Source organism: Notamacropus eugenii, chromosome 3, assembly GCF_028372415.1.
Source record: "Notamacropus eugenii isolate mMacEug1 chromosome 3, mMacEug1.pri_v2, whole genome shotgun sequence".
In the NCBI taxonomy this organism is placed as follows: domain Eukaryota; kingdom Metazoa; phylum Chordata; class Mammalia; order Diprotodontia; family Macropodidae; genus Notamacropus; species Notamacropus eugenii.
Genome location: NC_092874.1, coordinates 277235154 through 277260889, shown reverse-complemented (window position 1 = coordinate 277260889; position 25736 = coordinate 277235154). Strand labels below are relative to the sequence as shown.

Sequence of the window (25736 nt, the reverse complement as noted above, 5' to 3'; positions counted from 1 at the left end):
AAATTCAGACGCCCCTAGTTTATTTCCCTTTTTTTTTTTTACAGTTGTAGTCAATATATGGGCTGTTCATATTCTACTGATCTTATTTTGCATCATTTCATATTCAAATCTTTTTACATTTCCATTTTGCTCTATATTATCATTTTACAACACTGTAATATTCTTTTACATTAGCATGCCATAATACAACCAGCCATTCTCCTTTTATTAGACATACAGCTTATTTCCAGTTTTCTTGTTTTTTCAAATAAAGGCCCTGTGGAGAATTTACACAGATTCCGCCCTTTGTTCCTTCTTTGTAATAATATCTTTAAGATGGAGTCCTAGCATGTCTTGATTTGGTGCCAAGGACAAAGAGTGACCGAGTCTATGTTTCTTTGCAGAGGTGAGGACTATGTAACATTTAGTTCTTCCAAATTCTTTATTGTAAATTTAAATTTTTTACTGTAAGAGATGATCCTCTGGGAATGGGAGGAGGAAGGTATATTCTGGGAAATGCAGGTGACATCAAAACCAAAAAATGCATTTTTAATAGTTGTTCTGTGATTATTTTTGGCACATATGGGGTCTTTCCTTCTTCTGTGATCTCCTTGGGGTTATGCATACACTGACTCATGGGAGTTTGGGGTCAAAAGGTAGAGGCAACTTAGTGACTTCTCTCATCTAATTCCAAATTGCTTTTTTAAACAACTTGCCTAATTCACAACTCCACCAACAATGCATGGGTATGCCCAGCATCTCACAGACTCTCCACCAATGACTAGTTTCCATGTTCCACCTTTGCAAGTTTGATGGGTGGGAGTTGGAACTCAGGATTGTCTTATTTTGTATGCCTCTTATGACTAATGATTTGGAGCATGTTTTGCTGTGGTGTTGAGACCTTAATACTCTTCTTTTGAAAACCATGTGTTGAAGCTACAATGGGAAAAGAATCAGAGAGGGATATATTTGGAAAGGAGTATGTTGTTTTTTTTAAAAAGGCATCAGTAAACCAAACAGAAATGAAAATACATCCTCCTCCCTCTTATTTCTTGAGAAATAGCTCTTGGTGTTATATATTTGTGTCATCTCTCTATGTTTCCTGGTCTGTCTGCAATATTTTGCTCTCACAGATGCCACTGCATTGAACATCTTTGGTCCTATTTAAATTAATGTTAGCACTTCCAGACAGAGTAGCAATTAAGGCTGTCTTTGTTACTTTCATATCTATCTTTTATTCTTTCTTTCTGGGCTAGCTAATGTGAGAATCTGTTTTGCTTGACTATCCATATTTGTAAACACTGGTTTTTTTGCCTTCTCAGTGGGAGGAGGAGATAACAGGGAGAGAATTTGGAATGAAAATAAAATGGAATTAAAAAAATAAATTAATAGTAGAATCCAATTTTGCACAGGCTCTGCCTCCTAGGAGGTCACTGTTGCCTGGCAGGCCTAAATGCTATCCTGCCTGACTCTTGACGGTAGAAGATTTTAGCCAGTGCTGGCTTGTGAAATACACCTCAGAGTCTGGATCCTGAGGCCAAGTGTCCCCAGGGATGGAGTCAGGGGAGTGATCCTGGCCTCCTTCATCAGACTGAGATGTCACTGAGCATTGTAAAGGGTGATGGAAATCAAGGCCTCTCAGTAGACTCCATATTGTTTATGAGCCAAGCCATTTGTGTGAGTTAGAAAGAAATGCTGTTGACTTTCTATTGCTTTTTTTTTTTTGCTGTTTTGTATTCTATGACTTCTTGGCAAGCTCAAGTCTATTAGCGAGAAGGAGAATTGCATGCGGAGGAGAGTTGTTTTTCAATAGCAGGGAATTTATGGGTGACGGGTAGGGGTGGGAGGGTTGGTAACAGAGATGCCTCAGAATGGCATGCTGGGAAATTCACATGCCAATTATACTGTACATTTCCCTAGAGTGTCTGCAACTGCAGATTTTTCCTTTTATCTGGAAGGAAATGGAAAGAATTGCTAATAACCTTTGACCTGCGACATTGAAGAACAGGAGGGAGGGTGGAATATCAGAAGAATGCTAAAATCTAGGCTCTTGAGTGATATTTTGGAAGAAATCTGACCTTTCTCAACCTCTGATTCCTTATCTGGAAAGACAAAGTGTATGGAGAACCGGCCTCAGAGGCAGAAAAACCTGGATCCCTCCTCAGACACATATTCAGTGTGTGACCCTAGGCATGTCGTTTTCTTGTCTGTCCCTCCCTGGCAGCAAGTTCAAACTATAAATTGTAGAACAGATGCCAGTCTAGAAAGAGTTTCTTCCCTAGTAATTCACCGTATCAATAAAAATCTAGACTCTCAAAGTGGAGATTATACATTCAGTGTGTGCATGTTGGATTTCCCCCAAATCCCCTCCTCTTGAGGCAGAATTTAAGACTGGAGGGCAGGGACTGATCTGTGTTTCTCATTGTGTAGCTGTACTCACTGCAGGTCCAGCACATAAATGAATAAAAACTGATTGGATTTAATTGAGTTGAGTTGGATTGGAAGGGAGGTGCTTTGTGAACCTTAAAGTTCCATAATAGAGAATTTCACAGGGTCAGAAAACAGAAGTGAGATTCAGTGCTGTGGCTGGAGATTCAGCAGGGGACAAAAGAAGAAGGAGGGGCTTTGTCTGGGACTTTTCCTCTCTCTCTTTCCCTTTCTTTCTCTCCCTCTCTCTATCCCTATGTCTGTGTGTCTTGTCTCTCTGTCTCTGTGTCTATCTTTGTCTCTCTCTCCCTTTCTCTTTCCTCTCTTTCCCGCTTTCTCCTCCCTCCCTTCTCTCTCCCTTTCCTCTTTCCCTCATTTACTCTCCCTCTCCCTTTTCCCTCTCCCCACTCTCTTCTAAGTGATCTCATCAGCTCCAGTGCGTTCAATAACCATCGCTTTGCAGATGATTTCCAGATGTGTAAATCAACCCTCATTTTTCTCCAGTACTCTAGCCCTTCTTAGACAGCTGCCTGCTGGTCATCTCCCATCAAATCTCAAAGTTAATATATTCAGAATGAGTCTCATCTTTCCCCCTACATCTGTCCTCCATTCATACTTACCTAATTCTTTGGAAGACACAATCATCCTCCCAGTCACCAGGTTTGTAACCCCTGAGTCATCTCTCCTTACTAGCCAATCAGCCACCAAGCCTTGTCACTGATACCTTCACACAACTTGTAGTTGTTTCCTTCATAGAGCCAAAGATTTAGATGTGGAAAGGAACTTGAAGGTCATCTAGATCCCATCCCCCTATTTTACAAGGGAAGAAACTGAGAACCAGAACAGTTAAGGTACTTCCAAGGATGACACAACTAGTAAGTGGCTCAGGACAGATTTGAATTCCTGACTCCCCGTCCAGCACCCTCTCCATTGGAGCACCTGCCTTCTCTCCCTTCCTGTGGTCACTACTCCAGTTTAGAGTCAATCTTAGGGTCATAAAATCAAAGATTTAGAGCTAGAAGAGAGCTAAGAGGCCATCTATCTAACCTCTTCATTTTTATGATGAAAAAACTGAGTCTCAAGGAGGTTAATGACTTTCCCAATGTCACAAAGGAAACCAGCATCACCTGTGGGATTTGAATATAGTTCCTTTAACTCTGGCAGCAATTAGGGGGCACAGTGGATAGATTGCCAGGATATGGAATCAGAAAGTCTCATCTTTCTGAGTTCAAATCTGGCCATAGTCACTTACTACTTGTGTGACCCAGGACAAGTCCTTAACCCTGTTTGCCTCATTTTCCTCATCTGTCAGATGAGCTGGAGTAGGAGATAGCAAGCCACTCTGATATCTTTGCCAAGAAAACCCCAAATGGGTTTTTAAGAGTCAGACACAACTGAACAACAACTACAACCTCTGACTTGAAAGCTATCGTTCTTTTCTCCTCCTCATCTTCAGTGGCTCCCCTTTGCCTGTAGGGTTAAAAACTAAACTCTGCCAAATCCAGGAAAGGAGATGGAGGAGGAGTGGTCAGACAAGTATGGGCGCAGTGCCCTAGGAGCCTGGGGAAGAGAGAGTATCCATGGCAGGAAGTGGTTGTCAGGATTCACAGCCATGGAGACGTCAGGTCAGATGAGGACTGAGAAGCGATGGATCAGGGTTGAGCAGATGAGGGATTTTTGATCAGCTCTCAAAGTGACTTCAGTTGAGTAGTATGGAGAGAAAGCAAAATTTTAAGCAACTGACTGAGATGTGAGTAGGAGGTGAGACAGTGGAAGAAGCTAGTAGTATGAATGATTTTTACAACCTTACTGATGTTGTTAGGGTTGTTTTTGTCTTTTGAGCATCACGACCATTTCCTGATTTAACCTCCCAAGATAAAGAAAAGAAAAGGCAAGCAAATACCAAGTACTACAGAAACCATGGGACTAAGCTATGTGTTACAACTGATATCTAAGCCACTTTTTGCTAGATGTTTGTTTGTGAAAGGAAAAAAGAAATGGAGAACTTCAAGTGTAGGGGATGTTAATGTCTAGTGAAAGTTCTTTAAGGTTGGATGAGAGCTGAGGTAGCAAGAAAATAGTTAGTAAATAAGGAATGAAAAGGTGAGAGAGGGAGTATGATTAAAGTGGAGGTGGGGAAGTGATATAGAGGGAAAGGTATGCACCGTGCAGGTCAGAAACCGTGGGTTCAGAACTTGTCTCTGATGCTTACTGAACTTTAGGCAACTCACTTAATCTCCCTGGGACTCAGTTTTCACATCTGTAAACTGGGGATAATAACAGCACTCCTCACAATTGTTGTGTGGATCAGATGAGATATAGTATCTTCGTGCCAGTAACGAATTTCCTGAATGGACACATGTGGTTGTATGTGTTTGAATTTGTAATGTCAAATAAGGTCATTGGTGCCAGCCTAATGGAAATATGCAGTGTGAATTTGAGTTATGTAGCCATTTCAGGGGATTCATTGTTCCCAGTAATGAAGATCTCCTGGTAATATTTGTAAAGCGCTTTACAAACTTTAAAATGCTATATAAATATTAGCTATTATTGTTATTATCCCTTAGATTGTGAGCTCTTTGAGGGCAGAAAACGTCTTTTGCCTTTTTTTTTTTTTTTTTTGTATCTCCAGCACTTAGGACAATGCCTGGCATATATAGCAGGTGCTTAATAAATGCTTACTGACTGACTGATTATTAGAAAATTACAGTGAATCAATCAAAAAACATTGTTTGAGCCTACTATGTGTCAGGCACTGTGCTGAAAACAAAAATGAAACATTCCTTGCCCTAAAGAAGCTTCCATTCTAGCAAGAGACAGGTATATATAATGTAGTCAGTGCCATGATGGTGTTAAAATGGATGCCTATTGCTTTTATAGCAAGAAGGGATCTTGATAATCAATTTATTCATACCCCTCATTTTACAAATGAGGAAGCTGAGGCCCAGGAAAATTATATAATACAGCAAGTTTTGTCTACACATATTAAAATATCAACATGAACAACTGACCCTAGTGTTGCTGAGCTGTTTCAGTTGTGACCCAATTTGGGGTTTTCTTGCAAAGATCCTGGAGTGGTTTGCCATTTTCTTCTTCTGCTCATTTGACAGGTGAGGAAACTGAGGCAAACAGGGATAAGGGACTTGCCCAGGGTCACACAGCTAGTAAACTCAATGTTAACAAAGGCTAAATTAACCTTTATTTTTTTTAGCTATGTAGTCTCCACTTCAGCGTGTTGTTTGTTTGTTTTCTTAATGGAAAATGTTGGGATTAAAACATTTTCTAAAAGAAGTGAAAGAACCCATCCCCATTCAATGTAAGCTCTATTAGATGTATTGATCATAAGTAATCCCTCCTTTCTATTAACATCCAATTAATCATACCCCTCTCCCTTAAAGTAAATAGATAAATCAACGAATAGAATACTAAAATGATTGATGCTTCAGATGAAACTACATTTGTGGAAAGTTGCATATGTGTACATTTTAAATGAGTGAAATGGGAGAGCTTTCCAATATTTCACTTGTCTTCACCAAAGAACAGCTGTTGGGTGTGGACAGATTAATCCATCCATAGGGAAAACAGTCTCTGACATATAGAAAGATATGGCAACTAGAGTTTCCAACTCAAAACTGAGGGCCCAGGGCTGCCAAAGGATAGACATTCTTTTTGCAGTTCCTCATTCAGACCTCACTTTCTTTTCTTGATATTGGGCTTGTTAGGGGAAAATCCAGCTGTGTTCCCGTAGCTAATAGGTCAACTCAGTTAACTTGGTGGGGGGGGGGGGGAACATGATTTACTATAATACCAGGTTGTCAATGGAAGATCATCCCCAAGCCTTGAGTTTGGGCACAGGGTATCTCAAACTATAGATCATCAAAATGCAAATTGAGAACCAATACAGGCACTTATTAAAGTGTCTATTTAAACTTTTAGTGAAAGATATATTGGTGAGGGACAAGAAGAGAGGGGATGGGAAAGGAGATAGAGAAAGGGAGGAAAAAGAAAGGTTAGGGAATGTGGGGACCAAAGTGGTGGTAGATTCATTCTGTTCCTGTTGTGCTAGCATAGTCTTTGAAAACCCAGGGTCACCTCCATGTCTCCATGGGTACTCCATGGGCTTTTGTATAGTATTTGTATTGGAATATATAGATTCAACTTTCTTAGATACTCATGGGGCCAAGAACCAAGATACTTCTGCACTATGTATGAATAATAATTGCCCTCCCTTTTTTTTTTAACCTCAGTGTAGGACTTTACATGGTTTTACATCCTTTTGGATACCCTTTCATCCTAGATGTTAGCTATCCTTGACAGTAAATATGCTGTATGTTAAGTATACCTTAATCCAAGTTATTCATAAAAATACTGAACAACACAAGAAAACATTCATGTAGTTCACTGGGGAGCTCCCCTAGAGATGACTCTCTATTGTGACATTGATCCATCAATGATTCTTCTTTGAGATCAGCCATTTATCCAGCTTCAAAGACATCTAGCCATTCTATCATAAAACTCACACCCCTCCAACTTGTGCATGACTTTGTGAGATATTATGCTGAAATTCACATTCTGTAGCTAGTTTGAATCTTTTTAGGTTGGATATAAGGAATGTTAGAGCTAGCCAAAAATGGTATGGGCCACCTTGGGAGAGATAGGTTCTACCTTGCTAGATGTCATCAAGGAAAAAATCTGGGAATGTTATAAAGGAGATTCCTGTTCGAATATAGGTTGGACTAGTAGACTTCTGAGGTCCTTTCATGTGATTTCACCAAGCCATGAACTACCACTTCTGTGCCACCACTTTGCTAAGAACCCCAAGCCCTTATCAGAAATGTCATTCCTTTCAGGAATATGATCTGATTCTCCACTGTGGAAAAAAAACCCCCACCTCTGGCTGAATTGCTCTGAAAGAATTAGGCTTTTGTCTGACATTGACAAATGAACAATTTCTGCCTCTGGTTACTGGGAGCTCTCTGTTGCCTTCTCGGGACGTCTCTGCTGCTTCTCTCACCCTATGTTATCAGCCTGCTAATGCTTTGCCAGAGGAACAAAGTCACTTTCAGCCAAACAGTGAAAAGGATCCACTTGGACTGCCCATCAGAGCTGGAAGGGGCAGATTTGCTGGGTTCATAGTAAATGGGGATGGATTATCAGCAACAAAATCCCTCTCTCATCATGTAATACTGTGCATGTTTTGTTTTAGAATTGTTTGTTTCAAAAAATTAAATAAATAAAAGAATTGTTTCAAATAATTATGTTTCAATTCTCTCTCTTGCTTTTACTTCCTTACCCCACTCCCAATTTAAAAGAAAAACCCTTTTAACAAATATACATAGTCAAGCAAAACAAATCCCCACATTGACCATGTAAAAATATATGTCTCATTCTGTATCTTGAGTCCATTACCTCTGGTAACCTTCATAGATTACTGTCATAGGTCCTCAGGAATGCTGGTTGGTCATTATGTTGATCAAAGTTATCAGATCTTTCAGATCTGTCTTTACAGTGCTGTTGGTATAGTATAAATTATTTTCTTGGTTTTGCTGATGTCACTCAGTTATGTTTTCTTCATGAAGAGTCTCTCTTTAAAAAAAAAAGGAACAAACCTCTCAAGCTTTTGATTAGGAAAAAAAACCCACTTTACATTTAATGCTTCTATAATTAGAAGTATTTTCTAATACTAATTTCCAGTATTAGGAAACTAATACAACTATATAAAACCAAGAGCTATTCCCTGGTGGGTACATTGTCAAAGGATATGGGCACAGTTCTCAAAATAATTGTGGATTGTTAACAACCTTAAGAAATATGATTCCAAATCACTAATGGTAGGGGAATGGAGGAAAGAGAACAGTCATTTACATAGTACCTACTATGTGTCAGATACTGTGCTAAGCACTTTTTATAAATATTATCAGATTTGATCCTCTCAGCAACCCTGTCAGGTAGGTGCCGTTATTTCCCACATTTTATGGTTGTGGAAAGTAGGCAGACAAAGGTTAAATGACTTGTGCAGGGTCATAGAGCTAGTAAGAGTCAAGGTCAATTTCCTGCTCAGGTCTTCCTGACTTTTCTGACCAGTTGGAGTCCTCAGTGCCAGCAGCTGCCTCTAGAGTTAGAAACAGGATTCAGTTTAGAGCTGGGATAGAGCTTTGCAGAAAGGCAAAGAAAAACAATTTTAAATGTTCATGTGATACAAAAAAAGTTGGCAAAGATGAGAAAAGATGAAAAGGATCAATGTTGCAGGGGCTATGGGAACACAGGTGCATTAATACCTTATTGGTGGAGCTGTGAACTGGTCCAAACAGACCAAAGAAAAAATTTAAAACTATGCTTAGAAAGTGATTAAAATATCTTCACTCATTGACCCAGAGGATCCCATGTCAAGGCATATACCCCAAGAAAGTCAAGACACAGAAATCAAATTTTCACGTAGAGTTAGAGACTAGACCCTTTGCTTCTGTTGCTGTAGAAAACTTCCAGATAAAGAAACTCCCTCTCCCAATGCAGTAGAGAGAAATCTGAGAGCGGAGACATCAAACACCCAATCTCATGTGGTTACAATGCTCCTGAATGCCACAGAAACCAGATTAAAATGTAGTTCCTAACTGATTTTAATGTGTTGATATGGTCATTATATCTATAATATGTGTTATGTGTATATATAATATACATTATAAATAATATATAATGGTATGTATATAGTATATAGCATTAATAATTTAATATATTAATTTCTATTGTATCAGCATATAATAACATATAATATAGTGTATAATATATACTGTTATATATTGTACATAATTTATAATATATACACACATAGCATATATACTTACATATACATGTATGCATAGATACATATATACATATATATCATGTGTGATTTTTTAAATCAACATGCAACCTTTAGGGAGCCTCATGTATGGTTTAATGGCCCCTATTTCTATTTGAGTTTGACACCACTGGCCTGGAATACTAAAGGTTAAGTGGCTTGACCTTCTTTCTGTCATCAGAATGGCCAGCCTTTTATCCCTTGCCCCGTGATGCCCACCAAAATACCTACAGCACTTTCATAGTCACAAAGAATTGTAAACAAAGTAGATGGCCACCAATCAAGAAATGGCTAAGCAACAACAGGGAAAGCCTGATGGCACAGTAGATAGAGTGCCACTTCTGGAGTCAGGAAGACCTGAATTCAAATTCAACCTCAGATGCTTATTGGATGACCCTGGGCAAGTCACTTCACCCTAGGTAAGTCATTTAACCCTCTTTGCCTCAGTTTCCTCATCTGTAAAGTGAGCTGGAGAAGGAAATGGCAAACTATACCAGTATCATTGTCAAGAAAACCCCAAATGGGGTCATGAAGAGTTGGCCATGACTGAACAACAATAAAAAAGAAACCCACAGTAACAATAACAAAATCCCCTCTCTGAGAGCTTGTCTCAGCATCTCCCTAGAATAACAGTCAAGCTGCATCGTCCTCCACAATTCCAATCAGGGGTAGATGCCCTCTCAGAATACCAGCAATTTCTCTTACAAAGTAATTTCAAGCCCTGTTACTCTGACAGAATACACTTCTAATTTATACAGAGAGATGACTTTTCCAAACATCCTCTTTCCATTCCCAAGACTAAAAACTAAAATGATAAAAAAGGGGAGCTGGCACCCTGCAGCTGGGAGCTAGCTCAAAACCCTCCCAGCTTGTTTGCCAATGATGGGCAGATTTGCTTCCTTTAATATTTCTCCTGCAGATGAAGAGGTTGGCAACCGATACTTAAGTCATCAAGGAGTAGGTGTTAATGAACTGGCTTGATCAAATCCTCTGTGGTTTTGAGTTTGTGTTGGCTGCTTTTGTACTCAAATAACAGAGGGGTGAGGAGGAGACTTTTGCCTTCCTATCCCAAATCCAATGCTCCTCCACCCCAATTTCAAGTCTGGCCTATTCATATCACATTCCCTGGTCTGTTGCCTTCTCTCTCCCTTAAACAAAGGCTAATAGTCCTTGATTCCCCAAGATAAAAGACGGAGAGCTGAAACCTACTCCAGCTCCTTCATTTGACAGAGAAGGAAACTGAGACAAAGGGAGGTTAGGTTGCTTGTTCAAGGTCATAAATGTGATATGTAGGGTGGTTAAGTGGCACAGTGGATAGAGTGCTAGCCCTGGAGTCAGAAGGACCTGAGTTTAAATCTAGACTCAGGCATTCCCTAGCAGTGTGACCCTGAACAAGTCACTTAACCCTTTTTGCCTCAGTTTCTTCCTCTGTAAAATGAGCTAAAGAAGGAAATGCCAAACCACTCTGGTATCTTTGCCAAGAAAACCCCCAAATGGGATCGCAAAGAGTCATACATGACTGAAAAACGACTGAATGACATCTTGACCTTAGTTTGTCCATCTGTACTATTTGGAAGTTGGATAAAAGGATCTCTAAGGTTCCTTCCAGCTATAAAGTTATGACCTGATGATCTTCTAAGTTCCATAATCTCTCACTGTACCATAGCGATATCTCCTATACCTTGTTGACTCTGGTATTTCAAGGCATTTCAAGGGCATCCCTTGTAGAATGATTTCCTGTCCTGCTTTATGGAACTCCAGTCAAAGCTGAAGTGGAACCACACCCCATGCGGCCTGGCCTTCATGAGAGGAATGCTGTGGTACCAGGAATGTCTGCCAGAGTCTCTTGCCATGTGGGTTGGATTGATTCTTTTCTAAGTATTAGAATTGTCCAAGAGACGTAATTGAATCATGGGACTAACGACTCAGACTATTGAGTGTTTCTGGTCCTGTAGTTCAAGAGCCAGGTCACAGATTGTCACTGGGCTCATGCTTCTGACCAGCTGATAAGTCGTATGATCAGCGCTGGTAATGGAAAGTCAGACTCAACTGAGCTTCCCTCTTCTGTGGTCAGGTAACCTCTGTTTGCTAAGCATTAGATGCATTCATTTCATTCCAATCTCAAGTCTGTGTTCTCAGACTGTCCCAGTCAGTCTTGGCCTACTACAGCTTTAGAATTCAAGATCTTTAAATAAGTCTAAAGAAGGATTTTAAGTAATCCCAGGGAAACTGTTCAGAAACAGCAGATTATGAGGGAAAGACCCCTGACAGGGGATGGGGGGACCTGGGTTCTGGTCCCAGCTCTTTGACCCATTACCCATGTGACCTTGGGGAAAAACTTAATCTCTCAAGGTCCTGGTTCCAGGTCCTCAGACTGCAAACCCAATGCTTCCTTCCTTCCTTCCTTCCTTCCTTCCTTCCTTCCTTCCTTCCTTCCTTCCTTCCTTCCTTCCTTCCTTTCTTTCTTTTTCCTTCCTTCCTTCCTTTCTTCATTTCTCCCTTCTTTCCTTCATTTCTTCCTTCCTTCCTTTTTTACTTCTTTCCTTCCTCACTTTCTTCCTTCCTTCCTTCTTTTTTCTTCCTTTCTTTGTATCTTCCTTCCTTCTTTCTTTCTGTCTTTTCCTTCCTTCCTTTCTATTTCTTCCCTCTCTATCCTTCTTTCTTCCTTCCTTCCTCCCTCTCTTCCTTCTTTTCTTCCTTTCTTTTTCTTTCTCTTCATTCCTTTTTCCTTCCTTTCTTTTTCCTTCCTTCCTTCCTTTCTTTCTGCCTTACGTGTAGTTTTTCTTTAATAAATGTTAGTTGAATTATAACACTAAAGAGAAATATCCTAGCAGCAAAAGCCTTTTTTTTTTGCCAAAGCATCCATCAATAATAGTTTTTTTTCCCACTTTTAAGTATAAACTGCATTTTATTTGCTCTATATCTTTCTTTCCTTTTTTTAAAAATTTTCCAGTGGTCTTTTTCATTGTACCTAGTAAGGACAAAAGTGGGATATCAATTCCAAATCTAGGGCAGATAAATAATAATAATAATAGTACCTAGTATTTCTATAGCACCTATTATGTTACCATGCAGGGCTGCTAGGTGGTGCCATGGTGGATAGAACACTAGACTTAGAATCAGGAAGAACCAACTCTGCGAGTTCAAATCCAGCCTCAGACACTTACTTGCTGTGTGATCCTGGGCAAGTCACTTGACCCTGTTTGCCTCTGTTTCCTCATCTGTTAAATGATCTGGAGAAGGAAATGGCAAACCACTTCACTATCTTTGCCAAGAAAAGGGTCGCAAAGAGTTGGACACAATTGAAATGACACAGCACCATGTACCAGGCACTTTACAAAAATTATCTCATTTGATTCCCTCAACAACAGCCTTGAGAGGTGGATACTATTATTATTCCCATTTTACAGATGAGAAAACTATGGCAAATAGAGGTTAAGTGACTTGCCCAGGGTCACTTAGCAAGTATCTGAGATTAGATTTGAACTCAGGTCTTCATGACTCCAGGACCAGCACTTTATAAGATAAATATAACACAATGCAGAGACACCAAACATTTTAATCAGAAAGTACGTCAGCCATGTTAACATGTACTTCACAGTCCATTCAACTTTGACCCTTGATATCTCTCTGGACCCACCATTTTGCGTCTTCACTTTTGTACAGTTGCACGGCAGTGGCCCCTCTCTTTGTTCGCTCTTCTCTCCTGACTGTTGCAGTTTCCTCTCTAGCGTGGGAAATGCTTGTTCTCTGCCCTGCAAGGTGACCACATATTTTCTTAATTCTCAAAAAAAAAAAAAAAGTAACCCTTCCACTTACCTAATTCACAAAATATTAGGTTAAGGGAGGAGCCTAATCCCCAAGCTAAGAATCTCATTCCAGAGGCATTAGATAGCCTGTGTGAAAGAGAATTTTTATCAGAGCTATTCTTTCCTGTCTTAAAAACAATTGAATTGGACACTTAAAATAATCACTTGCAATAGTAGTTATTTGTCCAAGACAAATTTTAATAAGCTAATTCTCCAACTTGGTAAATCTATGTGATTCTTCAGTCATTCCAATAGTTATAAATACACAGTGTGGGACGAGGCAAGACTGCCTCTGAGAGAGAGTGAGAGGCAGACAGAGACAGAAGAGAAAGACAGGAAGAAAGAGAGAGAGAGGAGAGAGGAAAGAGAAAGACAGAGACAGAGAGACAGAAGGAGGAGAGAGAGACAGAGACAGAAAGAGTCATTGCAAAAAGCAGCAGCAGCCAGACTGGATGTCTGAATGTAGTAATAATGTGGAGCCATGTTCCATGCCAGAGAATCGCCAGGAAAGGGCGTTCTGGAAGCATTTGCTCCAACAGCTGAGCCGTGGAAGCATGTGGAGAGAAGCCCCTGCAGGAATTCCCAAAGCGTTTCAGTGGAAAGAAACTTGTAATGAAGAGACTGCTGTGTGCTCCTGTGTCCTTTATGTGTCATCGAGATGGAACGACCATCTGGTGTAGGGTCCTGGATCCCTTTGACAATGTCTGATGAAGCTCAGGGATCCCTTCTCAGAATCAAGGCTTAATCCAAGCAGTGCTAAATTTGTGAAATTATAAGGCAATTTTTTCCCATCCAAATTCACCGACCCCCTGCAGTTTATGGACCTGTTGAACACCCCAGCTTAACAATCCATTATCAAACCCCTTGTTTTACAGATGAGGCAACTAAGGCTCAGAAAGAGAAAAGAATCTGCCCAAGTTCACCCAGAGAATATATAACAGGACAATTTCAAAAGTCCCACAATTTGGAACTCAATTTTTTTAAAATGAATGTTAAAATTTCTTTACATGTAACTGGGGGAAAATAAAATACTATTTTTTTAAAGTCCCACCAAAGATATAAGATCATAGATCACAGGGTAACAGATTTAGAACTATAAGGGACCTCAGTGGCCATCTAGTCCAATTTTCTCACCTTAGAGATGAGGAAACTGAGGCACACAGACTTTAATTAACTTAAGGGGCAGAGTCAAAATTTGAACTCAGGTCCTCCAAATCCAAATCCCGCACTCTTCCTACAGCATCTTACTATCAGCTGCAAGTCATGTCATCATTTCTCTGATGGCACGGTCCTCTTCTAAAATGAAGGACAAACACAATCTTCCTCTTAATTAGTTAACAAGTATTTTTTAGATGACTGCTATGTTCCATAGGCTCTACTGGTGCCTAGGATTACTTTTGGATCCACAGATGCCAAATCCTATTTTTTTTTTTTTGCCTTCTCATTTTACATGAAATTGAGAGAGCTAAGTGACTTGCCCATGGTTATATAAATTATACATTACAAAGGCAAGATTTGAATCCAGATCCTGTGCTCTTTTTATCATACATACTGACTTCTAGGATACAACACAGTAGATGCTTAATAAATACTTGGTGACTGACTGAACTGGTACAGAGTGAAATAAGTAGAACCCAGGAAAGTCCATATATGATGACTACAATTATGGAGATGAAAACAACAGCTGCAAGAAAAACCTGAATCCTGGGTAACTAGGATAACTAAGCTTGGTCTGAAGAGGAGGTGATGAAATGGGTCTCCCTCTTTTCTTTGAAGCAGTGGGACCTAAGATGGGGAACACTGTACATACTGTCAGGCTAGGTGGAGGAGTTGGATTTGTTTTACTAAATTTCTTTTTTCTATTTCTTTTTTAATCGTTATTATAAGGCATGGCTCACTGTTTAGGGGAAGTAGAAGGCTTCTCCAACCCCTTCCTTCTGGTAACTAATCCCTATTTATCCTGCATATCGCTCACCTTGTATATATTTGCATGTTGTCCCCTCTATCAGGTTATAAACTCTCTGAGAACAGGGACATTCTTTCTGTGTCTCCAGTTGCAGTGTAGTGCTTGGCATACAGTAGGTGCTTAATAAATGTTTATTCCCTTCCCTTCCTCCCTCCTCCTTCTATCTTTAAATGGTTTAGATTTCCCATTTAACCTATGTACTTCATGCAGAAGCCACTTAGGGATACAAGAAGACCAAGTACATGGTTTCTCTTCTTTTTAGAAAGATGTCTTAGCAGCATGCTATGTATAATAAATAGAAATATAATGATGATGATGTATGTGTATATATGCAGTGTGTGTGTGTGTGTGTGTGTGCGCGCTTGTTGTCAAAATGTTTAGTCATGTCCGACACTTTGTAACCCCATGGACCACAACGTATTACTACTGCCCATGGGGTTTTCTTGGCAAAGACAGGGAGGTAGTTTGCCATTTTCTTCTCCAGCTCATTTAACAGTTGAGGAAACTGAGGCAGGCAGAAGTTAAAAGACTTGCCCAGGGTCTCACAGCTAGCAAGTATCTGAGGCCAGATTTGAACTCAGGTCACATACGTATATACATACATACACATATATGCACATGCATATAATAGAGAAAAATATAAAAACGTTATCATAATATATTATAGTATATGTTGTATACTATATACCAATATAAATTACTTATAATAATATATAATATAGTGATATATTATGGTATAATAATATATAATATATAAGTGATATATAATATAATATGGTAATATATTATGATATATATGATACATAATGCTATATATTATAGTAACATACTTTATTATAATATGCATTATATGTAATTATATAGTTTATATCACATGTAAAATACAGTACTATATTAATATAATACTATATATTATAGTAAGAGTTATAAGGTAGTTTTCATATGTTATCTCATTTGATACTCCCCATAACCCTGGGAGGCAGATGGTCATATTAAGACCTCATGTTTCCGGAGAGCCTTTAGACCTGAGCAGTAGCTGTGTCACAGTGTCACAGAGGCTAAAGAGCTGGCCATGGGAGCAGGAACACCTGAGAACTGCATTGTCTCTGACTTGTGTTGGCTGTGTGACCCCAGACAAGTCATTTGACCTCCCAGTGCTCTAAGCATCTCTTTAAAGCCAGAAGTTTCAGAGAAGGCGGCAACCTACATTGATGGAGGGAGTTTCCTAATCTGGGATTCTCCTAAACCAAAAATATCACCGATCCAGTGCCAATCTTTTAGGGCTCAGCAAATCTCCAATAGAATATTAGCCCTTTGAAAGCAGAAACTGCTTCTTTCCTTTGCAGGGGGCAGGGGCAGTATTTCCAGTTTTTAGGGGGTTTTTTAGGTCTATATCCTCAACAGTTATGGTGCTAAGCACATAGTAGGTCCTTTATAAATGCTTGATGGATGAATGAATGAAGGTGATTTGAACACAGGTCTTTCTGATTCCATGCTTAGAATTCTACTGAATATACCTCACTACCTCTAGGGAAATAGCTATCTTTCATTCCAGGAGTGTGGTGCTCAAACAAAGCTGTCAGTCTGTACAGAATTTAGGCTTAGATGAGCTGGGGGGCTAATCCTAGAGGCTTGTCTACTCCTGCTCTGAGCTGTTGATGAACAGAAGACCCCGGATGCTAAGTGGAAGGGGTTCAGGAGCTAGAGAGAGAGAGACAGACGTGGCTTCAAATACAGCCTCTGAAATTGAGTAGTAACATAAACATGGACAAATTATTTAGCTTCTTCTCATCTCAGGTTTCCTTATATGATAAAATGGGTTGTGAGCATCCAAAATACGTGATTTTCAAAAATTCCTAGTTATGGCTCTGCATATAATTCTAATATTTTATTAGACGTTGCATGGGAATGGGGAAAAATATTTCGTACCAGAAGGAGGGAGAAAACACTAAAGACAGATTTTGCTTCTTTTATAACCTCGCCTCCAGTGGGCCCTGGGTTTCCTGAATTTTGCCTGGGGCAGAACTTTTAATAAGCACTTTCAAGGGTGGACTGTTATCAGAGATGCCCTTTAAACTTTGGGATGATTTATTTGAAATATCCTCTAGCTATCCCACCTGAGATTTAAGCCCTCGTCCTAAAAAGAGTAGAAATGCTTTAGATTTCTGGGTTGTTGTTTTTTTTAAACACAACACACAGGAAAAAAAGTATTTGCTATACTCTAAGGGAGGATTCTCTAATCAGGCAGAAAACCCTGTTGCCTGGACCTTGATGTTCCACACAGGAGGGTTGAAATCTGTGTTGTTTTAAATGAGCCAACTGTTTTGACTTACGTGGTTTATGAGTCATATAAGTAGCTCTCACCCAAAAAGTGTGAGGTGCTGTGACCCCATCCGCAACATGGTTCATGTTTTTGTTTGCTTTACAGGAGGAGAGCTGAGCAAAGCTTGAATCATTTATTTCTCCTCCTCTTTCCTTCCCTTCCCCAGCACCCTATTTATACTCTCCAGCTGGAATGGAGAGAGGAGGGCCACCTACTTTAGGAGAATCTGCCATCTAGTAACGTGGACGTCCAGAGATCATAGGCTCATTGATTTAGAGCAGAAAGTGCCTTCTCTGTGTTGCATTTTCAGTATGAATAACCAGGAATATGAGCTCCTAAATTCAGAGTAATTTGAATAATCGTAAATTACTATTTGTTTTGGGGGGTTTTTTTGGTTCAGACCTACAAATTCATGAGTGTAGGGAGATCCAAGCTATGGGTTAGAGGAAGACTGGGCCAAATCTAGCCCACTGGCTGTTTTTGTACAGGGTGTGAACTAAGAACGACGACAGCTAGGTGACATAGTGGGCAGAGTGCCAGGCCTCGAGTCAGGAAGACCTGAGTTCAAATGTGGCTTCAGATACTTACTAGCTGTGTGACCCTGGGCAAGTCACTTAACCCTGTTTGCCTCAGTTTCCTCATTTGTAAAATGAACTGGAGAAAGAAATGACATCACTCCAGTATCCACGACAGCCACGTAGCAGAGTTAGACTAGGTACCTACATTTAAAAATTCTCCAATCCTTGGAAGGTTCATAGCAAACTCTATAAATACTTGAATGAGGATATTCAGACCCAGCATGAGGCAGCTAGAATGAGGAAAGAAAATAAATCCTTGTGGATCTTTAAAAGAGGAAGGAACCCTTCCCCTGCCTCCCATTCCTTTTATGCTATAGTGTTCAAAATTCCCCCTTGACGATGTTTTGTGAAAGGCTTGGCCATGTCTTGACATACCGCCAATCTATCAGCAAGCATTTATTTCATTTTTTACTGTGTGCCTAGCTCTATGCTGAGGACTGGGGTTGCAGAGAAGGAAAACCCAGAGAATGGGATACCAGAAAGAGATCTTCTAGGAAATGTACAGGCCAGTTCCATCAGACCATCCATTTGTTAGCCAGTGATGCTTTAGAAAAAGATGGAATGTGATCTGAAGAGAATTGAGAAGTTCTCCTTTAAACAAGCAATAATTCTAAACCGATATGCTCTTTCTTCCAAAACAAATAAAATCCCCACCAAGTCAGAAGTTCAAAGGTGATGAGAGTGAATGTATCTTGCAGAAAAGAGGCAGTATCTCTGCCTGCTGACGCCTTGAAGTGGACAGAGAGGTTCATTGTAACTGGGTAAATGCCTGGGAATGGGAGACTCCTTGGAGAGGCACGCATTCTGTATATTTCAGCCAGTACATCAATCTGGAATTTTCCAAGTTAATCCCCATTCTGACAGTGTTCTGGGCAGCTGCAGCTTACAGATGAGAGAGCTTCATTTGCAATGATTAGAGTTAGCTTGTCATCCTTATTAACTACGAACTACATGCTGAGATTTCTTTGCTGCCCTGTGAGTACCTCCTAAATCCAACACCCTCTAAATCAGAGGCAGCTAGGTGACTCGGAGGCAGGAAGGCCTGAGTTCAGAATCTGCTTCACACTAGCTAGCTGGGCAAGTTATAACCTCTGTGAGTTTTAATTCCTTATCTGTGAAATGGGGATAGTAATCACACCTGCTTCCTAGGGTGGTTATCACATGAGATAACTTATGTAAACCTTAAAGCACTTTATGAATAGTATTATTAGTGTCATTATAATTAGGCTGGTACAGTGAACAGAGTGCCAAACCTGGAGTCAGAAAGACTTGAATTCAAATCTGGCTTTAAACTCTTACTAGTTGTGTAACCCTGGGCAAGTCACTTCCCCCTATTTGCCTCAGTTTCCTCATCTGTAAAATGAGAAAATGGGTCTAGATGCACACCTGATGCAATCTTGACAACACAGCCAATCCATTCGCAAGAATTTATTGCATTTATTACTCTGTACTGAGGGCTGGGGATGCAGAGAACAAAAACCCAAAGAATAGAATGCCAGAAAGAGATCTAGGGAATGTACAGACCAGTGCCATCAGCCTATCCTTTTGTTAACTAATGATGCTTTAGAAAAAGGTGAAATGTGCTCCAAAGAGAATTGAAAAGTTCACTTTTAACCAAGCAGTAATTCTAAATCAACACAGTCTTTCTTCTAAAGCAAATAAAAACCCCACTGAGTCAGAAGTTCAAAGGTGATGAGAGTGAATGTATCTTGCAGAAAAGAGGCAGTGTCTCTGCCTTGCTGATGCCTTGAAGTGGACAGAGAGGTTCGCTGTAACTGGGCAACTCTAGATCTATGGTCCTGTGCTCTAGGGAAGTGAAAAAGAGAGCAGCTCTGCTTAGGTCGGTGCTTTGCATCAGTCTGAGTCAGTTTCCTCCTTCAAGTGAAAGGAAGAATCCAGCCATGGTTAGCTCGGGAAAGTACAAACACCTCTCTTGCACTATATTCGCAGCTGTCGGATCTCATACATCCTAGGCACCTCTGTTTCTACTTCTCTATGATGCAGAGATGACCCTGAGTTGTAAAAGACTGAGCCCCCCCAAACCTGGAATCTCACACATCCTGCCAGACTGGGAAGGCTTCAAGTTTGGGCTTGGTGACCTCCAAGGATCAGCCATGTCTGCCCATCGAAGGGCTCACCTAGCCAAGTTCAGAAGAATTTGCCATCAGAAGTGCAGCCACCAGGTAATGACTGTTTAGGCAAAGCAATCCCCAAGACCAGTGCAGAGGGGGCACAGGGAGTGGGTCTGCTGGCCACCTGCTGGGAAGATTTAGTCTGGTGAAACAGACTCCAGATCGTTCGAAATACTGGTTTTAAATATTATAAAAACAGATTGTGATATTGTAAAAAAAAAAAAAAAAGGCAAGAGTTTTAAAATCTTGAAAAAACAATTAAAACTCAAGCAAGACTAGCTGGTCTGTGGATGTCTTAAGTTTCTTTGTTTCTGCTGCACTTATCTAGAGTTGATACAGTAAAAGGAACTTGAATTTGGAACCAGAGAACTTGGGTTCAGACAGTGGTTCTGCTGCTTACTATCTGTGTGACCTTAGGCAAGCTACTTCACCTCCTGGGCCTCTGTTTCCTCATCTGCAAAATGAAGGCAGTTGAACTTCGGGGGCTTCTGAGTCTAGATTTATAGTCCTGTGGTACTGAAGGCTTTGATGAGGCAGAAAATGGGTGGGGAAGCAATTTCATTGATCATTAGTGGCTCCTTTTGAGTTAAAACTGTTTTGAGCTCCCTCTGAGTGAGGGAGAATTGTGCTGAATACTTGACTTTGCAGACGCTTATTTGCCATGTGACCCTGGGAAAGTCACTTTACCCTGTTTGCCTCAGTGTCCTCATCTGAAAAATGAGCTGGAGATGGAAATGACAAACCACTCCAGTATCTTTGCCAAGAAAGCCCCAAATGAACTCACAAAGAGTTAGACATGACTGAAACCAATAACTGAAAACCAAGCCTCATCTGTAAGATGGGAAAAATAATTACACCTATCTCTCAGGGTTGGGATGTGGATCAAATGAGATAAAAATTGTGCAGAGCTTAAGCACAGGAACTGGGACCTAGTAAGCCCTATATAAATATTTGTTATTTTTATTATTAATAGTATTAGTTACAAGAGCAAACCTAGACTCTTCACAATTTTAATACTAGTGACAACTAGGTCATAACTGATGGGGAACAGAATGATTTCACAATTGATAACTATAATATTCTCCCCAGAGTAAACCCTGGGTGGGCCGTGGTTCATATTTTTCCTTCCTCTTTCTCATTTTATTATTATCAGAAAAGATAGGGTTTTGCTTTCATTGTATGCTTGAGTTTGGCAGTTTCTTGAAAGCAAACCAGCCTGCTCTCTTCCTCATGCTGTACTCTACACTGTCTTCCATATGCCTTAGATGTAAATATGGCTAGACAAACTCAGTAGGGGTATCCATTTAGATTCATGTTGAAATCTAGCCAATAGATGTGTTTCATCCACTTGATCTTTCCTGTGTGGATGTCAAATCATACCCCTTTGAGTGATTAGAAATCCTTTCTAGGAGGCATTTGCCTTGGGGCTTGATGAAACCAATATAATGTCAACAAACCGGAGCATCTGGAGGACCTCTATCCACAATGATTTCCTCTTTTATTGAGACTACACTCCATCACTTCCATGGTAACAAATACCTCTGACAAGTGTATATCTCTCTGTTTTATGCCTGATTTGATATTTATTATCATAGAGTCACCGAGCAAGGTTATTTCTTATATTATATCTCCCAAGAACTCTTGAATAATTTTGATGTATGGATGGGAGACATCTTGTTTTAAAATGGCATTTTGTTCTAACAAATTTCATGCTTTTTTATAATAGACAAACATTAAGTACAGTGAAATCTTATAGTCTCTTGTGCAATGGGAAAGATATATGGTCCACTGTAGGACTACTAATATCCTCATCAAGGATATCCTTCATTCATGTATTATTGTTCAGTCATGTCCAACTCTTTGTGACCACATTTGTGACTTTCTTGGCAAAGATACCTGCTTGCCATTTCCTTCTCCAGTGGATTAAGGCAAACAGAGTTTAAGTGACTTGCTCAGGGTCACCCAGCTAGTAAGAGTCTGAGGCCGGATTTGAACTCAGATCTTCTTGATTCCAGGTCTGGCACTCTATGCACTGAGCCATCTAGCTGCCTCCATATGTATAGATGACTCTAAATCTCATAAAGATTTTGTATAGAGAAGAGAGTGAGCAGGGAGATCAGTAGTTGCCAACATCTTTTGGATGACATTTTTGTAACCTAGATCCTCTGACCCCAGGGCCAGTGCTATCTCTATTATTGCAATCATTAGTGTCTTTCCTTGCAAGAAAAAAGTTAAACAGCCCCTCCTGACAAAAGGCACATACATTCTGTGCCTCCGTCCCTCTCCTAATCCACTGAGAGGAAGGACGTCAGCTTCATCATCCTGCAGAGGAAGATTGGACATTGAGTTTGGTGGCTTTTTCATACTGTTGTCATTTACGTTATTGTGGTCATCATGCGTATCATATCATTCTTTCCCTTCTGCATCACTTTTTTTTACAGATTTTCTGATTTTTCTCTGAATTTTTCACGTATATCCTAAGGGATCCAAAAGGTGGGAGAGGAATGAAGAAGGTACCCATGCAGAGAGAGGGTGAAGAAATGGTCTAGAGCATCTTGGGCTGGTCTGTGCTTGAAGGGAGCATGATGGCTGCTAGGGATGCTTCCTCAAATGGATGTTCAAGGAGGAACCCACCAGTCTGAGGAAGGTCATTAGAGTCAATAGATTGTCATTGTACAAAGAAGCTTACCAGGGTCAGAGATGGAGATGTGGTCTGGGTTTGACGAGTACAAACCCCACAAAGGTAGGCTCACTGAGGGCAGAGACAGTTTTATTCCTTTTCTTTGTATTTCCAGTACTTAACACAGAGCCTGCCACAAAATAAGAGCTGAATAAATGTGTTCTCTAAATGTTTTATCCATCTATTGTGGTGTAATGGTATCCCATTAAGTCATATGGCACACTACCTTGGAAAATATCTTTATGAATCTTTTGTGCTATAGAGGGCCTTTTCCCTCTGCCTTTAGACCTGTCTCTTCTCTGTCTTGCTCCCTGTCATCTTGGCCAGGAAGTGAATCTGCTCCAAGGAAGTCTAGAAGTGAATGTCTCTGGCAGCCCCACAACCCACTGTGACGACTCGTCCAGCTTGGCTTGTGCTTTCACATTTCCTGCTGAGCTTTAGCCTGTTCTGTGGCTGGGACAAGGCTGTCTGTTCCAGAGAGCTATGAAAACAAGTGGCTTTTTTATTCCTCCTTGCAAGCAGAATATTCTTTTCTTCTTCAAGTGGCTGGGTTTTTTTTCCTTCATTTTTATCGATGTCCTCTGTGTTTTCCATATCCCATTCATTTCCAAATATAGCTCTCTGCTCTTCCCTCTCCAATGAACCTTCCTTTGCATGAGACAGACAGAGAGACAGAGACAGAGAGAATCCAGTGAGATTGGCGGAGACCCTGGCTGTTTGGTCCACTTACTGTGTTATCCAAGAATTAACTTTTCTCATTTGTAAAATGAGGGAACTGGACTTCATGACCTCCAAAGCCCCTTCCAGCTCTTGATTGCTGCCCTCATTTCTTCTCACAGACCCAGTTTTCTAAGCCTATGGTACAGGGCCAGGGCACTGAATTTGGAGTCAGAAGACCTGGTCCCTGCTCTGTTTAGCATCTTTCCCCTCACCCTCTCTCTCAAATGGAAAAGTTAGACAAGATGGCCTTTGGCCAACTCTCATTCTATGATCCTCTGATTCCTGTCCTTAATTATTCTCACTAACACTGTGGCAATAAGGATATATCTCTATAACCTGACTTCCAGGCCTCAGTTTCCTACTCTGTAAAATACAGAGCTTGGACTAGAGGACCCTTAAGGTTCCTTCTAGCTATAAATCTCTCAGTTATAGAATCACAAAATTTCGGAGCTTCCTAGGATCTACAAAGGCACCAAATCACAACCCATACTAGAGAACTGATTGTCTTTGCAACATAAAACACCATTGGTTATTCAGTCTTCCAGAAAGGGGGGAGCTCACTAGCTCCCCACAAAGTCCATTTCTCTTTTGAATAGGGAGAAGAGAATATTTTGGAACAGAGGGTATGAGCAGTGAAATCAGGAGCGATAGAGAGGTAAAGAAGGATGCGGTCAGATAAGAGGGTCTTGAATTTATTATGAGATCATTGGCTAGATGGTAGCTCATGTGACTAAGGCCTAGGAGTTCCAATTGGCTGCAGACTTGGTACTCTTATTAGGCCACATTTTTCTAGCTTTCCTACAATTTCTTCCCTGAAATGTCTTTCACTTTCTTCCTCTTTTCAGGTAGACTTCCTGAAATGTGAGTGTTTCACAACACATATCAATCACCAGCCACCAAATAGCAGGATGCATTTCAACCAGTACTTGAGTTCATCATGAATTTATTCTTTCTCTATCAAGGGAGGGTTTGCTGAACAGTATGGCCACCCCTGTGATCTGTCATGGATTCTATTAAGCCTTTCAGAAAAAAAACATTCCTGCCCACATCAATGCTATGCAACTGGTGCACAAAGTTTATGCAGTTCTCAACTCTAGACAGTGCTGTCAAAATACAATATGCACATCTTCCTAGGTGCTCCTTGTCCATTCCATCCTCATCTGGACTTGAAGTTTGGGTTCAAATCTTGTCTCTGACATTTATTACCAGTGAGATCCAATACAGGTCACTTCAACTTTCTGGGTCTCAGTTTCCTCCTCTGTAAAATAAGTTGGATTCAATGGCCTTTAGGGTCCCTTTCAGCTCAAATCTATGTTTCTATGAACACTTTATGTAAGATGGAGAACTATAATCTCCCCAAATTACCTCCAGTTCCTTGAGAGGACGTGAGCAATAGACTGTGCCTTCAGTAGATACTTCGCTGTTGAGCCAAGGGTGCCTAAGTCCCAGAGCTAAAACTTGAAAGGAAAGGAAATGCTCCATGTAAATATTTGCTTTTGAATACTTGCAAATGTTTCTGATCATCCTCTCTCACACAAACTCACTTTCAGGCAGTCTCTCTGGCAAAACACTCAGTAATTGTTGAAGGCGGAAATGTTAGCCCTCTGTTTTCATCCACTTTGATGCTCAGTGCTATGGAACTGCTGATGAATAGAGGGGATTGAGACTCTCCAAGGTTAATGTAAGTTTCTGAGAGTTTTCATGGATTAGGGTGTCTGAGCAAAATCATCCAATTCAATATAACACCAAAGGTTAGGGTTAGAAATAATTATTGTTGATACTCAAAATATTTCAATTGTGTCCAATTCTTTGTGATTCCATTTGAGGTATTCTTGGAAAAGATAGTGGAGTGGCTTCTTTTTTTCCTTCTCAGAGGAAACTGAGGCAAACAGGGTGAAGTGACATGCCCAGAGGTCACATAGCTAAGAAGTGTCTGAGGCTGGATTTGAAGACTCATCAAGAAGAGGAGTCTTCCTGACCCCAGGCCCAGCATTCTATCCACCGGGCCACCTAGCTGTCCTAGTGCAAATAATTGCACACATTTATATTCAACTTTAAGGTCTATAAAGTTCTTTCCTTCCACCATACCTGTGAGGTAAATGGTAAAAGGTATTGTGTTTTTAATTTGTTTGTTTAGGTTCTTTTGGTCTGCTCTTGATTTCATTTGCATAGGGATGTCCCAGATGAGGGAACTCCCTCTACCCATACAGTTTTGCAAATCATAGTCTTTAAGAATTTTCTTTGGTCAGCAAGAGGTTAAATGACTTGTCCATGGTTACTCATT

General features: G+C 40.3%; 1 protein-coding gene across 1 annotated transcript in view; it reads left to right on the top strand.

Moving 5' to 3' along the window:
• Positions 1–19795: 19795 nt before the first annotated feature.
• Positions 19796–25736, top strand: part of TMCC3 (transmembrane and coiled-coil domain family 3) — a 172707-nt gene continuing 166766 nt past the window's right edge. The window contains exon 1 of the mRNA XM_072655596.1: positions 19796–20103. Coding sequence (XP_072511697.1) covers positions 19927–20103 — 177 coding nt within the window. The 5' untranslated portion in view covers positions 19796–19926. The remainder of the gene's footprint in view (positions 20104–25736) is intronic.